The sequence below is a fragment of the Cavia porcellus genome, unplaced genomic scaffold, assembly GCF_034190915.1.
Source record: "Cavia porcellus strain 051 isolate PalLab524CR breed Dunkin Hartley unplaced genomic scaffold, mCavPor4.1 scaffold_13, whole genome shotgun sequence".
NCBI lineage: Eukaryota > Metazoa > Chordata > Mammalia > Rodentia > Caviidae > Cavia > Cavia porcellus.
In genome coordinates, this window is record NW_026947496.1 from 49,422,151 (window position 1) to 49,438,224 (window position 16,074).

At 46.9% G+C, this 16,074-nt stretch overlaps 2 protein-coding genes across 9 annotated transcripts in view; one reads left to right on the forward strand and one right to left on the reverse strand.

Moving 5' to 3' along the window:
* The window catches only part of Slc25a26 (solute carrier family 25 member 26), a 121,605-nt gene extending 117,252 nt beyond the window's left edge, over positions 1-4,353 (forward strand). For 3 of the 5 annotated variants that reach the window (XM_063260214.1, XM_063260215.1, XM_063260216.1), the window contains one exon: positions 3,753-4,353. In XM_063260214.1, the coding sequence (XP_063116284.1) occupies positions 3,753-3,870 (118 nt within the window). In that variant the 3' untranslated portion in view covers positions 3,871-4,353. Of the gene's footprint in view, positions 1-2,857; positions 3,161-3,752 lie in introns of all 5 variants that reach the window. The other 2 variants (XR_010051271.1, XR_010051270.1) reach the window with 1 other exon arrangement.
* A 487-nt stretch (positions 4,354-4,840) lies between these two features.
* The window catches only part of Lrig1 (leucine rich repeats and immunoglobulin like domains 1), a 107,409-nt gene continuing 96,175 nt past the window's right edge, over positions 4,841-16,074 (reverse strand). For 3 of the 4 annotated variants that reach the window (XM_013156334.3, XM_063260213.1, XM_003473434.5), the window contains 8 exons: positions 13,747-13,910; positions 10,798-11,118; positions 9,953-10,234; positions 8,824-9,243; positions 8,295-8,420; positions 7,316-7,462; positions 6,471-6,749; positions 4,841-6,371 (listed from right to left, as the gene is read on the reverse strand). In XM_013156334.3, the coding sequence (XP_013011788.1) occupies positions 6,145-6,371; positions 6,471-6,749; positions 7,316-7,462; positions 8,295-8,420; positions 8,824-9,243; positions 9,953-10,234; positions 10,798-11,118; positions 13,747-13,910 (1,966 nt within the window). In that variant the 3' untranslated portion in view covers positions 4,841-6,144. The remainder of the gene's footprint in view (positions 6,372-6,470; positions 6,750-7,315; positions 7,463-8,294; positions 8,421-8,823; positions 9,244-9,952; positions 10,235-10,797; positions 11,119-13,746; positions 13,911-16,074) is intronic. The other variant, XM_013156335.3, reaches the window with a different exon arrangement.

A 16,074-nucleotide genomic window follows, 5' to 3' on the forward strand; every position in this document is an offset into this window, starting at 1 on the left:
TTTTGTTTGTTGGCAGTGGTTTTGTCATTGTGTGCCCGTGAGTGTGCTTACACAGACCTGGACAGGCCAGCCTGGAACACACCCAGGCTGTGAAGGGTGGCCTGCTGCCCCTTGGCTACGATGCTGTCTTGCAGGTTACTATACTGAATGTTGTAGGCCACTCACCTGCATCACAATCTTGGGGACTACCACAGTCTATGTGGTTGTCTTTCACCCACATATTGCTATGTTGTGGGTGCCTACACTTTCAGCATGCCATACGCAGGACACCTCAGCTGAGAATAATTGATCTGTATTATTATAATATCTAATATTATGTATCTATAATATATAATCTGCTGAGTGCCTCAAACTTTTAGCTTCCTTCTGTTAAAAGTTCCCTCTTCAAATATTATTCGAACAGTGCTTTCATAGGGTAACTTTCCAAAGTGCATAAATATTGGAATCTTACAGATAAGGGAAATTTAACTTTCTCTTTGGAATCTTCTACCTGGGATGATCCTGTAAGAGCAAAGCAGTGGGCTCCCTCTGGGCAGGGCAGGGCAGGAAGCCTGGTGCTGGGCTGGCCTGGGTGAGGCTCCAGTGGGCCTCTTCACCTGCTGGTATGCCACTTCTCATCCCATGCTGGCTTGGGTTACTTGATTGGATTTCTGTGTGCCCTGAGTAGTGTGGATTCCAGCTGTTTGACAGTCAAGGAACTTAAAGCAGGGAGGTAAGGCCCAGTTCATGTTTGGGAAGGAAAGCAGCCCTGTCCTTGGCACAGAGTTTCAACTGGAAACCTCCTCTGGAAAGTAGGTAACTTCGGGTGCCGATGGATTGAAACAGGAGTGCGTCTAGTGGACATGACAAACTGAATTTTGAAGTTTTAGAGCATGAGAAGGGAAGAATAGTGGCATTTGTGCTATGAATATGCCAGTCATGGCTGATATCTAGTGAATCTGATTTCTCATATCAGAGGCCCATTCATTTTGGAATCAAGTTTGTACTGAGCAAAGAAATGGAATGAGGGAAAAATGAGCTGTGATGCCAGGTGTAAAGTAGCTGGTAAGATTCTTGTGTTGCAGTGACTGGGCCTTGTGTGCGGAGAGATTGCATGACAGTAGTTTTCTTAGGTCATAAAGGCAATCTGCCAGACTGCATTCTTGTTTCCGTGTAGTTCATGTTAGACTCTATGGAAACTGCTAGCTGAAACTTTGCTGTTGACCTTGGCTTTGTGGAGTACAGGTCAGACTGCAGCCCACCTGCCTTTCTTGAGAAGGTGGTAATGGAGCTGGCACGATCCCTGGGCAAAACCATGGGCTCTGAAAGCTGGTAGAGCAAGAATTACCTGAATGGATCATGGAAAGTCAGTCTTTCCTGACCCAGTTGTGGCATAGACTTCATGTTATAATAAAATTAAGTGCTGCCAGAATTATAAGGCAGAGGAGGGAGGTGTCACGATGAGGCCTTTCTCTGTGCTCTGCCTGCAGTGTTCTCCTGAAAAGGTGAGGGGCTTTTTCCTTAGCTTCTACAAGTCTCATAAGTCTTGGGTTCTAGTTGGCAATACAGGTAGTCCTGAGCAGCATACTCCAGGCAGAAAGGCTGTCATTTAAGATAGGACACTTTTAGTAGCCCCCTTGTTAGTATGGTGAAAGACAAGGAATTTGACCAAAAGGCAAAACAAACAAAAACCCCTGCAGGCCTGGGCAGCTGTCCTCAGTCATGGTCGTAGGCATCCTCCGCCTAGAAGGTGGCTCAGCTGACTTTCTCTGTTTCATGCTCAGGCTGAAAGCCCCTGCTGCTTCCTGACCTCATGCCCCCACACTCCCACACTCATTCCCAGCAGATAGTGCTTCCCGCTTGGTTGTAGATGGCGCTGCCCTCTCATGGTCAGAGCAGGTGGAGATCATTTTGTGTCTCCATGTCCATTTACCAGGCAAAGGCTGTGGACTGCACGCTGTAGGGCAGGCAGATCTCCCCGCTAAATAGAAGTCCCACATGCCCAGTCAGTGCAATGGCAGAGAGCAGATGGGAAGCCTGTGTATTTTCCTTTTTTTTTTTTTTTTTTTGAGAAAGGCTGTCACTGCATAGTTCAGACTGGCCTTGAACTCACTTTGTAGTCGAGTCTGGCCTTGAACTCGTGGGGATCCTCTTGTTTCAGCCTCCTGAGTGTTGGGATTAACACGCCCAGCTCAAGCCTGTGTATTTATGGCTTCTAGATCAACCGGCTTGTTTTTCTTGCCTGTGCCCTTAGTGGTAACAGTGACTGCCGTGAGCTCCCCTGGGTGCCTAGTGCCGTGGGAAATGCTGTACATCTGCGATCTCATCTGATCATGGACACTGATGCACACCCCTGCTTCCTTGCAAGCCTCTGCCTCCAAGTTTGGTTTGGGGCGCTCCCTGTACAAATTACCTTCAGGCTGCAATTATGTCAGTAGCTTCAGTTGTCATCAAGGGAAACCATAAACTGCTTCCATCTGCCTCTCCCCACGGGTAGTGAAGCATGTTAGTGGCAAGAGCTGAATAAGGCTGGCTTTTAGAAATCAGATAGTGAAAGAACTTGTGGCCAATGTGGTCTTCCACAGCAGTTTCTGCTGACCTCATTTTAGCACTCTGCAGGGCAGGACTAGGAAGATCAGCCCATTTTTAGGCCAGAAAGAGTGGCTTCACAGCAGTAATTTACTGGGTTTTGCTCTCCCGGACACTTCATGCAACAACCACGAGCACCATGCTGAGCTGAACAACTCTTTTTTGCTGGAATGTGTGTTTTACTCTGTGTTTTGGTCTGTCAGATTTTCATGTTTATTTTCAGGTAAGAGAGGTTCTTAATTTTATGTGAGGTATTTTCCTTAATGATTAAAATTCATGCTTCCCACAGGTGCTGGTGCTGCATGTGAAGAGCAGTAGCCAGGGGACAGGAGGGGACTGCGAGGGCCGCAGGGACGTCCTTCTGCTTCCCCACTGGCTGCCCCATGACCCCAGATGCACAGCTCCTGGTGGCATCTGAGCCTTTTCAGTTTTCTGCTCTAGCTTTGCCCTGAATGGACTTTTTCATTAGTCTGCCCATTAGCTGTGACTTTAGACATGGTTTCTACTTAGAGAGCACCCTTCTGGTGAGGTGTCAGACATGATGAAAATGTGGATGGGACAGGTCTCCTGCCCTGGCCTCCACAGAAAGCAGGTTAGTGCGCTAGGGCCACCCTTAGTGTGCCCTCCCACGGACTTGCTTTTACATGTGTGCTGTGAATGTTCACTGCTGGTGCCTGTGCCCTGCTCCCTGTCAGCTGTCTACTCTGTGCCCCGCTAAGTGACCAGGGTTATCTGCAGTGAGCACATGTGAACATGGACTTGTACCCAGCCAGGAGAGGGTTGTAATGCTTCTCTTCTCTGCCAGGGATCCAGAGCTGCGCCTAGGCTGTGCAGCCACTCTGTGCCCACTTAGTCCTAATTTGGACTGAAAAAGAAAGGATCCATAGAGACTTGGTTCCTCCTTATGGCATCACATTTGTGAGGTTTTGAGGACAAAATGTGACTGAGTCCCTGGCAGGACCATCAGACTTACTTGCAAGTCTGCTTGTCTCCCCCAGATGACTCCTGAGACCCCTCACTCAGGGTCATCCTGGAATGTACCCTCCAGCTTACTGGATTCAGCCCTTTGACTCCTTTTATCAGGGACATTGATCTGCAGTGTAGGTTGAATTGAACGCTATAGGTTTAAAAATACAACCATTTTTTACACACCATTTTCTTTAAAAAACCTCTTCTTCCCCTAGGTTATTCGCAGGTGTCATCCCCCGAATGGCAGCCATCAGCCTGGGAGGGTTCATCTTTCTGGGTGCTTATGACCAAGCCCGCAGCGTGCTGTTGAGAGTGGGCAGGAGGAGTGGGTGAGGCAGAGGTGCATCCGTGCTGCCTGGGGAAAGGGGGCTGTGCTAAGACCCCGCCTCCCCCGCGTCGTCACTCCGTCCTCAACAGCGTCCTCAACAGCGTAACCGGGCTGCAGCCCAGGCTGCACGGACTGCAACCTTGAGAAACATCAGCCACAGGCAGCCTGGAGTCGGGTCGTCACCTGCAGGGGCCAGAAGGAAACCGTGTCCATGGTAACAGTGTGAACATTCTCCTCAGAATCTCAATAAATGAGTGTGGTGATGCCGAGGCCTAGCTCTTCAGAGCTTTCGTTCAATCAGATCTTTCATTTCCTGCCACCTGATGGTGAATGCAGCAAAAACAAGGGATAGCTAAGGAAAGGGAAGGGAGTTAGGGCAAAATGCTTTGTGTGACTGTTGCTCCCCTGGGTAAATTCCTGTTGTGTAAGGTTTCAGCTTTGTTTAAAAAAAATGAACTACAGGTGCATAGCATGCATTCTTTCTGGAACCAGGCTGCTGTTTTTCATTATTTCACCTCTAAAAACACACGATGGTATTATTTTCCTGAGACGTGTCCATCGACCCCTGTGGTGTGTGAAAGCCAGCCAGCGGTGGCAGGTCCCATGCCTGGGCGGCCCAGCGCATCGGAAAGTGGAGCCTCACGCCACCCTGTCCCTGGCAGGCTGAAGGAGGCCTGGTGCACACTGTGCATGGCATTGCTCCTCTCAGCAGGGTTTGCGGCCTGGAGTTATGAGCTCAACGCTGGAAGCAGGACGGAAGATGGGGAAAGGTCAGCACACTTGGGGATTTGAGGGCCACTAACAAGGTCCAGGTGTAGCCAACAACAGGCGAAATCGCAGGCATCTAGCAGTGATGTCTTCCTTGCAGCAATAGTGCACAATGCTATTTCACTTAAGGGTTTTTGTCCTTTTGGGGGAAAAATATTAAAAGCAAAAAATGACTGCATTTACAACAGAATGACCCCAGCTATACACTGAACATTTATAAATGAACCTTTATTAAAGACACTTCAATGCCACTTGTTAGACACTTCAATATTTTACATGTTTTTAAATGTACATTGTACCAAAATTTCTATAAATAAATAACTTTGTACATAAAAGTAATACTTCCTCTTTCACATTGCCTCTCAGAAGCAGCAAATTCACATATTTTTTGGAAGTAACATTAGTTAACTTGAGAACAAAATTCTAAATGTGCTTACCTTTGGAACAGTGATGACCTCTGACAGTAAAATTTAACATAGGTAACCATTTTGTCAACACCTCCCTTCAGCATTTGGCTAAAGAAACTTGCTCTCTGAGATTTTAAAACCTTGCTTGTTTCAAGGTAATTTTTACTGAATTACACGTTGGCACTCACAAGATGGTTAGCTACAGGTCTCAAAAGTGCAAATATACCCAGGACTGGGGCTAAATCGTGTACAGTCCAAGCCCAGATCCATCTGTGCGAGGGGAACGGTGTGGACAGGCCTGCTCTGGCTCTTCAGTAGAAATAAGCTAGCCCTGAAAAGTGAGAACTTTATCCTTTTCATCCTCTAATGTAATATATTGGCAGAACTAAAACGTCACTATTGAAAAAATCCACAGGTACCAACACCAGCAGCCTTTACCTTAATCAAAAGCTTCAAATAACAATCCAAGGATCCAGAAAAGTCCATATTTGCTTTTATCATAAAATGAACTTCAAAGAAGGAAGAAAGGCAGTGCTTAATTGTGGTGGCTTAACAATTCTCCCCTTAGAGAATGAACTGAAACCTACGGTAAGTAGTTACTCTCTGCAGAGATGAGTGACTTGCACACGGCATGGGCAGTCTGACTGGCACAGGAAGCCAAGGACCTCCCATTCTTCCCAAGCTACTAGAAGTGCTGGGGAGCAAATGTGGTTTTCACCCTAAGTTCCAGCTGTGCATTAAGGCACCAGAACTATTCCCCATCCCCCCCAAATTAAACAACCTGATATGAAAATAATATTGTCAAAATTGTATAATTCTTTTGTTAACCATGCACTAAAAGATTAAAATAGCCTCTGTAAAAGATATATAATATATATGAAATCTCTGAAAACTCTTATGTACAATGGTATCAAATACTTATTCTGCCTTTTGTACACAAATAGCCTCTTGCATTTCTGTGCTTCCGATGCAAGTCCTGTGACTGTTAATCCGCACGGAGTTAAGACTATGTACAGGTCAGTGATGCTGCAGCCCAGCTTCGCATAGCCCCTCCTACCTCTTTCCTGCAAGCCATGGTACGACAAGAGCTGAGGTAGACAAAGCCTAGCTTTTTGGTGCCAACAGCAGTGGTCCCCTCCACTTTCTGGGGAGCTGTCCTGTCAGTGTTGTAGATTCAGGACCAGAGTCACATGCCGTAGGGAGGTGGCCATTGGAAACAAGCAAGTGCTGGGTTTCTGGGAGCTCTGGGCTTCCTGAAGTTAATGTAGATGTAGGCTGTTGGTCTGGGGAGTCTGATCCATGCAATCGTGCTAAAGACCAAGAGGAATCCCCTAGGAGAAAAGACAGGGAAGATCAGACCCTCCAGTCTGACCATTTATGTGGCTCTAATCCACCTGCTAAAGATGCCTCAGAAGACACACAGAAGTTACCTTTTCCATCTGGAGATGCCACAGGCTTTCTCTTCAAGGATGGCAGCATTCTGTCATGGTTACTAGGGTAGAGGGAACCCCTGCAGTCTGTACAGGACACCTCAGAAGTCCCACTGTGAGGGTGCTGGGAAGAATGTTCTTGATGACTGGGCTCCCGGCTATCTTCTGTACTTGGCTGTGCACTGTCTTTGGACACAGGCTGAGGATAGAAGGACTGTTCCTTGGAATAATTGTCCATCTCAGCATTGCAGTCACTACATACAACAGGGCCACTGTGTTCTGAAGGACAGAGCAGAGACAACCATTGTCATCACTGACATCCCCAACTCCACACAAGGCACAGGCTGCTTCTCTCCTTCAGCTATGGAAAGGTGAGCATGATGTTTGTATCACCAACACACATACCTGAGTATACTCACATTCCTCCCCAAAGCATGTTCACAGAAGAGGGCCTAGGCATACTCAGGCTGCTAGTGAATTAAACGTTCCAGGTGTGGTTTTGTACACAGAGAATATGGTCATACTACTTTTAATCATGACAAAAAATGAGGCTCAGAGTCCTTTGAACAATGAGAAATTTAACCTTAAAATATCCCTGGTAAAAAAAAGCACTAAAACTATATTTTGGGGTCTTGTCCCTTAGGTTGCTTGTAAATTTTAGAAATTCATGCTCAGACTTAGGAAACAGTATTCTACAGCTGAAAGGAAGTCAGGCAAGAGCTTCTTGTTTATATACTGAATATCAAATTTAGACACAGTACTGAACCAATGATGTGTCTCTCCCTTTTGTATAGTGAGTACATCAACCAAAATTTGGATTTCAAAAGCAAACTACTTTTTCCTACCCATCTTAGGTGGACCAGGCGTCCCACTGGCTTTCTCCGTCACCTTCCAGGGCTCTTTAATATATCCCACAGAGAGCTTGGGCTGCCTGCATGTGATGGTGTGAATATCGACCTCTGGAAAGAGGCTTGCGTCTCTCAGGCAAACACCTGCAATAGATTCTCCCAGTCAGAAACACTGCTGGTACTTCCTGGAAAGCCTCACACAGGGAATGAATGGACAGGGACACTCAAACAGCCTTTTTTATGAATTTGCTTTTGAGTGGAGGATTATATGCCCCAAGAGGTCCAGCAAGGAGCCTGTTTTCTAATTCTACCCTCCTGGCAGGTAGACTCAGCATTTATAGCCATGTGAAAGTTGTTAGGAGGATAAACCCTTGTGGTTCCAGGCAAGTGCCCAGAATCATCCACCATCTGAAGTTGCTCCCCTTTCTAGAACTTTCTAGAGATTAAAACAGAGAGCAGACCTGGGTATTTCTCTCTCTCTCGTCAGCCATTGGTATCCACAAAGGATTGGTCCAAGGCTCCTCCAAAAGCCAGAGCCGCTCAAGTGTCTTGCATAAAATAGTTTTTGCATAGGATGTATGAGCATCATCCCATATACTTTAAGTCATCTCTAGATTATTCATAATACCTACTAAAATGTAATACTATGTAAATAGTAATTATAGTGTATGTTTAGAGAATGAGAAGAAATGGTCTGTAGATGTTAAGTACAAATATTTTTTTTTAACTGAGTGTTTCATTCTGTGCTTGGTTGAATCCATCCATACTGAAGGAGTGACTGCACAAGCAGTATGCTGGCTATTATTCCCATCAGTCCTACTTTATTCTGATGTAGACCACACTAGACCCAAATAGTGATCACCAGAAGCCATTTCCCGTGCAGTCTGCTGTTTACCAGTGTGCTCCTCTAAAGCCAGAACCTGCCCTGGGCCCACAGTCACCCCAGACCTCTGTTCCACTGTTCTTGAGGCCTTACCATTGCTTTCAGTGTGTCTGTTGGCCTGATGGCCACTCTCTGTCCTGACCACCGTCTCCTGCCGGTCAGAAAGAGTCCCTTGAGAAGAGAGGTAGCTTGGAACATCTGGTGGTACAATAGTTTCATCTGCAGAGATAAGACAATGATACATTAAGGCCATGGTGACAGCAAATGCACATGTACATTTACTCAGAAGCAAGACAGCTCTGGCACTAGGCACCCTGCTGTGCAGTCAGTGCCCGCGTAGAGTGATGAGCTCATAGAAGCACACCACTGTGAGGCTGGAGAGCTAACTGAATTACCAGAGTTGCTCTGTCAGGCACACATATGTTACACTATTCTCAGCTGGTGCACATGCCTAGAGTTAACACTGTCTGTGGCTTAAAGGCTCCACTGTCCAGAGCACCATCATCCCAAAGGGCCTGGGGCTCTGACTACGCTCGAGTTCCTGACCAGCCCTCTGGACCTGGCCTCACCGTCAATGCTGCTCTGCCTCCCCTGGCAGTGAGCTCTGGCAGCAGGGCCTAACCTGTGTTGGTGACGCTGTACTCCTCGCTCTTCCTCCTGGTTTGGTAGATGATGCAAACCCAGACCAGAGACGTCAGGACAATGCTGCACACCACCGCGATGGTGAAGATGCCCACAGTGGTCCCATCCTTCCTGCAGCCTGGGGCAGGCAAAATGCTCAGCTGGCTGTGCGCACGCTCCGTGCCCAGGGCGTTGGACATCTCACACGTGTAGCGGCCCGCATCTTCTGCCACCACATTCTGCACGACCAGCAGCTGGTTGCCGGGCGTGAAGTGGTGCCGCTCAGTGAGGCTCAGTGGGCGATCCCCCTTGAACCAGGTGATGCGGGGTGCAGGGCTCCCAGTCGCTTTGCACTGCAGTGCCACAGTTTCTCCCACAGAGACCACGCGGTCTTCTAAGGGTACTGCCAAAGACGGGGTTTCTGCAAGAGGTCAGTGCAAGTTCATGCCTTTATCCCATGAGCCTCAGTTACTGTAGATCTACTTCCTGTTCTAGACAACCCTCCATATCAGTAAAATGCCCTCTGATATGCATGGTGCCATGCTCTTCAGGGTGCCTTCACAAGGAATAGGTACTGACCTCTTAGCACAGAGCTCTGCTCCTCCCGAACTGTGCTGTGTCCCTCTACCTGACCAGGACTACATGTATCCTGCCATTTCAGAGGTCAATTCTTACTCACTTTGTTATACACCCGAGTCTTATGAAGGTGCTTCATTCATTGGCTATTAGCCCCCCGCCCAAGAAACAGAACTAGAGCAGCGGTGGCAAACCTACGGCATGCATGCCACAGGGGTTGTTCATTGCTGAAAGCTCTCCAAAAAAATCCACACCATCACTGAATACAAGATGGGAACTAAAAAAAAGAAATGTGTTGTGTACATGTGCCTACTCTTCAAGATGAGTTATACATGACGTACTGTAAACATGTACAAGAGAGAGAGACACACAGAGAACAAACTCCTGTTCAAGGAAAATCTTAGAAACTAGCCCCAAACTTAACTCGGTAGAAACAGCCCATCCAGGATCCACAGAGCAGTCTGACAAGCTTCCTTCTGGGTGCTTCTAGTATTTAAATGTGTCTCTCTCTGACATACTCCCTCCTCAACCCCCAAAATGCATCAATAGCACACCTAGGACAGTCAGGGTAGCATTTGCTGAAATGGAGCCAGCCGAGTTCTGGGCAGTGCAGCTGTAAACCCCCGAGTCGTCTATTTTCACATCAGTGATGAAAAACACATCATCATCTGGCATGACATGCATGCGTCGCTCACGCGCAGCAGGGAAATCTGTGCCTCCATCTTTCTGCCAGGCGATCTGGGGGTTAGGGTGGCCAGTGGCGGCACATTCGAGGCGGGCCATGGTACCAGTCCGGATTGCGATGTCATAGGGCATTTTGGTGAATGACGGCAACACTGGAAGACAGTGCATTCAGGGGAAGATATGGGACAGCAGCAGATGCAAAGCCAGGGAAATGCTCCCCAGAGCAGACCTCCCTGCACTGTGCCTGGGTGTCAGCTCACTGCCTCCTCACCCTGGATGCAGCATTCTCACCCCCACGGGCCAGCTTCTCCATCAACCTTCCCTTACTCTCCGGGCTGCTGCTAACTCACTCAAGGGTAAGACCTGGGATGGATCATTCCACCTCATGGTCATCAGCTTGTATACAGAAGTCCCCTAGAAGCAGAGGCCTAAAGCATGCCTCTTTTAACTAGCTACCAGGAAAGAGCCGGGGAAACAAAACTACCTGTTCCATCAAGATAGAATTACAGTGGGAAAACTGACGCATGTTTGTCCCAAGGAAGCTAAGGGGGTGGCCTTTTCTCTTGAAGAAATCTACTTTAGACAGGAACTTATGGGGACCCAAAGAAAACTGGTGTCTCCTTCCTGGTCATCTTTAAATGGGTAATGGTCAGGCCAATCAGGAGTGGGGTCTGTGGGAACCCTGCAGAGAACCACAAAGACAGCACCCTCATACCGTTCACAGTGAGCCTGGCTTTCTGCGAGTAGGTGGAGCCAAAGTGGTTGGTGATGACACACTGGTAGCGGCCCTCATGCCCAAAACTGACACGACGGAGGTGCAGGATGGTGGTGTACTCCATCACCTCTCCATCCTGCGCACGGACGTGGGCGAAGTTCTCCATGTCAGCATTGGCCAGAACCTCGTTGTCCTTCTTCCAAGCAAAGGTCATAGGGGAGCTGCTGCTGCTGGCTGCTGAGCATGTGAACCGGATGTCCTTGCCCACCACGGCTATGGTTGTCTCTGGCTGGGTGATGATCTGTGGCTTTGGGAAGTCATCTGGGGAGGGAAGGGTCAGGTTTAAGGTGGCCAGGCTCTCAGTACACAGGGGACCAGCTGCTGCTCAAGATAGCAAGAAATCGAATCAGAGATGAAGTAGAGATGAGATCCTCCTAAGGCCCTGTCCATCATCACCATAGGTGGGCATCTCAGTACTAAGAGAATTCACACAAAAACTTGTTTATGAAAATTCACATTATTCACAGTATTTAAAGTAGGTACAATCATCTGATGAATGAGTAAATATATATCCATACAAAAGAGTACTACCAGCCATTAAAGAATAAAGTACTAACATATGCTAAAAATTTATGCTAAGTGCTACACATTCAGCTTGGTGGTAATGTGCCTGCGTAGTGTGCACAAGGCCCTGGATTCAAGGCCCAACTTGCGGGGGTAGGGGCAGCAAAATGTGAAAGGGTGGGTATAAATGATCATAGACTCTATGACTGTATTTGAATTAATTGTCCAGATAGTTAAGTCAGAGACATAATACAAATAAGCAGTTGCAAAAGCCTTATAGCAAGAGGGAACAAGGAGCAATTGCTGATGCCCTGGAGATGATGAAAACGTTTTTAAAATTAGTAGTGACAGCACAACTTTGATATTCTAAAGTTATCAAACTATACCTTACAGGGATAAATTTTTGATATTCAAATACATATTTTTTAAATTTTTAGTGCACAATTACACTCATTCATTCATTTAAAGTGCACAATTCTATAGTTTTTAGCACAATTCTATAGTTTTTAGTTACTAACACACAGGTGTAACCATCACCAATCAATTTTAAAACAGAAATTCTGTACTATTTAGCTATTCCTCTTTTTCCTCCTTTCTTCCCCAGCCCTAAACAACCACTAATGTATTTTCCAAGGATTTCCCCATTCTGGACATTTTACACACAGGAAATCATATACTTTGGAGTCTTTTGTGACTATTTTCAATTAGCTTATCATTTTCAGATTTCATCTGTGCCAAAGACTGCCTCTTTTTTAATGCCCAGTAATATCCCAATGAGTGGCAACACCACCTTTTGCTTACTCATTCATAAACTCATGGGCACAGGTTGATCCCACTTACAGTTATTATGAGTAATGCTGCTGTGAACATTTATGCAGACATTTCTCTGAGATTACATGTATATAAATTACTTGTTTCTTATGGACATACCTAGGAGAGACTGATGGAGCACATCGTGACCCCTATTTCTGTGTTTAAGTGAGGGGCTGCTATGGCTACCTTCCAAAGTGACTGAGCCATTTCACTCTCATACCAGCAGTGGGTGTTGAGGTTTCCGGACCGCCTCGCCTGCACCTGTTCCTACTTGGTCTTACACTAGCCATCCTGGTGGGCAGAAAGCACCCACCATTTCCTTTTTAAAGAAACAAATGGGAAACACCCACAGAGTGTGACAGTGATCACCTGCCAAGCATTTACATAATTACCACCACACAGGATGGCTGTCTTCGGGGAAGACTGAAACATGGGGCGGGCCTGACAGATGTAAAACAAACAAGTGTTGCTATCCAGAGTATGCCATGGCCACTGGCTACGTGCTATGTACTCAACAGCCAGCGGGCTCATCTAGAGGGAAAGGCTGCCCCATGACAATAGCAAGGAGGAAGTGGCAGAAAACTTATTTTCAGGGAGATCTAGAAATCATGGTCACAGATTTGAGCAATGCATTGATGAACCATGGCCTGCAGGGCTGCCAACAGAAGTGGTAGCAGTGAAGGTTGTGTGTGTGTGTTAAACACTCATCTATTGCCCCCCACAGGTATACGGACAACTGCAATAGCCAAAAAGCAGGATAGAGAAGTAGGCTCCTGGTGAGGAATGAGAGCAGTGTAGACTGAAATGCAAGAGGGCACAGACCTGACCAGCAGTTCAAGCCGAGTCTGGGAAGCCCTCATCCTGCTTAGGGCAAACACCAGAAACAACTCAGCTTGCTCTTTGAGACTCCCATCTTCTTGGCTGTGAGGCTATGTCACTCCTGTGCAAGATAGCCTATGTGTGTGTTTTCAGCTGGTCAGCCTTCTCTGCATTCTTTGCAATTAAACTGGGCCCTGATCACTCCTGGTCAAAAAGACTGCAAGAGCGACATGCCAACAACCAGAAGGAAGAAAACATCTCAAGCTACCAGTGCAGATTTTAGTGGTCTGGAGAAACAGCAAGAGTGCAAGTCAACATTGAGGAATTATTTTTACAGCAGCAAATGTTCTCCTGAGACCCACTCTTCCTGTGTTTAATCTCTCATTCTTGGGACTGGAAAGAAACACACATTAAAACCCCAGCCTCATACACTGAGTAAATTCACAGCTAAACCAGGCACCAGCACCCTCTTGAAACATTAGAGCTACCTTCCTGTAACTGCCTGCTTTGATTTGTGCAGCTGAGCCCACTGTACTTCCCCTGGTTAAATGCATGTACTCCAAGAACCACATAATAAGGCACCATACAGTAAGTACTGTGTGTGGTTTCAGTGGGAAATAAATTGCATCCAGCAGCTGATGTGTAACCACAGGATGGAGCTGACTTGGAGCCCAAGAATGACTCCCATAATGTAAGTAGTTCCTCCTGGCTGCCTTTCCCTTCGCGGAAAAAGAATGCCAAAGATGGTCTTACCACACACAAAACTCTCTGGTGGTACTGAGAAAATGCTCTGTCCCTTCAGCGACTCTGGGTGGGCACAGATGGCTGTCACAGAGGCCTGCAGCATCCTGCTCACTAGCCATGGGGGCAGCCACTTCAGCTGGCAGTCACACAGGAAGCTCTCACTGTTGATGTGGCTGAAAGAAGAGGAGAAGTTGATGTTTACCGAGTGACCATAAGGTGACTCCTACTACCTACGTAGCAGGACCAATCACCTTCCACAGGCTTCTGGTGCCAGCACCAACACACTACACGGGTATACTTTTCCTCTCGGACTTCTCCAGTAACTGAGAACAGCGGACATAATCTCCTCTGACACGCTCCTCTGACACGCTCCCAGTGATGCGGAGTGCGCACCAGAGCCACAGCACTGTGCAGCAGCCTTACTGTTGTCTGCAGACATTCTCCCGTGTGACCCTGGAGATGCCTTCCAGACTGTCTTGACCTTGGATACACTAAACAGTGGCAGGAACACTTCCCCCTCTCTGGTGTTTCCTTTTCTGATCAGCTACTTGGACTTCCAAACTCAGTCTGAGACTTTGATCTAAATTCTGCAACAAATCCTAAGAGTGCTGTTTTCCTATGTGGCGGTTACTTTTTGACTTGTCAGTGCTGCATGGTTTCTTATGTCTAAGTTGAAGCCTCACCAACATGGACCCTCTTAGTTATCTCTACACTAGCGTTACTAAGGAGGCCAGCAGAATTCAGCTGTTTCCTAAATAGTGCTTTTTAGTTAATTGCCACTGCCCAGAGAGCATGAGAATGCTCAACTTTGGTTTTGTGAGGCTCCAACGAAAACAGAGAATATTTTCTTTTTTCATTTCTCAGCAACTTAGGATAAGCTTTTCAAACAGAAATCAGAATGGCCATCTGAGCAGACATTCCTTCCTGAGGACTCACTAGACAAGAAGTCACCCAGAGGGTCCAGCTGCCCTGATCCTGCAAAACCTCAAGGCTCAAACTCAAGAGCAATGGCTGGTTGATGACAAGAGAAAATACAAGAGAAAACAAACAAACAAACACAGGCATGCCTGAAACAAACCATCTCTGTACCTGGTGACCTAAGGAGGAGGCATGAGAGAGCATAGAAATTTCAAACACATATGCCAGCCACCACGGTCCTTAGACACCAATAAAATAAGCCTGAGGACTGGTGTTCTACTTTACTTTCTTGCCTCCTAATAAGCAGACAAACTGTCAAACTAGTAAATAGCAAGAAAGAATGAAATTTAATCCCAGGCCAACTAAAATAAAATCTACTATTCCATATTCCCAGACAAGCTGTGCAACTTACTAATATTGCAAAGTTCTTTACCAAAAACTGAAATAATTTATCCTAAAGTTTTATAGTAGGGATACAGGCCCATATTATAAGACTGTGCATTTTGTTTGATTAGCAGGTCAAATTCTGCCGAGAGACAATAAGAGCTGTTCTGTTGAGCATCACTGTAGGTAGCAGGAGGACAGTCCCTGCTAACCGTGAGAATATAGACTTCTCTGCATATGTGTAGGTGAGCATCTTGCATCACAGGAATGCACTCTATGTGGTAGCTGGATGGCTGTGCCAGGCACTGGGGACTTCATCAGCCTGGTAGAGACAGAAGAAAGTCTGCCATCAGAAGCACATTGGGCTGTGGTAAAGCAGGATGGCCTGGGCATTGTACAGGGAAGCAATGGACTAAAATGGGTCATCACTGTGACACGTGAGATACCTATTCAGGGACAGGGAATGAGACAGTGGGGAAAACAAATTTAACCTCTACCCTCGATCAGATGTGTGGAAAGGTCTGGGCCTTGTAATCCATTCAGTGTGCCTACTGGGCACAGTTTAGAGAATTTTCCATCTTGGAGAGACCAGGCCCTACAAGAATGGAAAGAGCGATTTCCTATGGAATGAGGCAAAGGCCAAAAAGATGGGAGGGACTGAAGCCAGGCAGTAGGGCAGACAGTGACCTCCTGACTCCCGACCCTGCTAGTTCTTTGACCAGGGTCAGGTTCACTGCCTGGTGAGGACCATGAGCAGCCTTTTCAGGCACTGTCTTCATGGCTCCTGCCTTCAGCCATCTCAATACTTCGTGACACTGTGCATTTTCATGATTCCAACTTACAGTGTGTTTTTAATTATTGCTTGTGGAAAATTACCCTGAGGATGACTAAGTGTACAGGACAACCTGCCCTCATCTGATGGGGTAAGAGAATGACCAAGTGGAATGAATCCATTTCTCCCCTCAAAGGACTGGGCCCAGGCCAGCCACAGCTGGGTATAAGCTTAACTGATGGGAAACCCAGGAAGGAGACCTG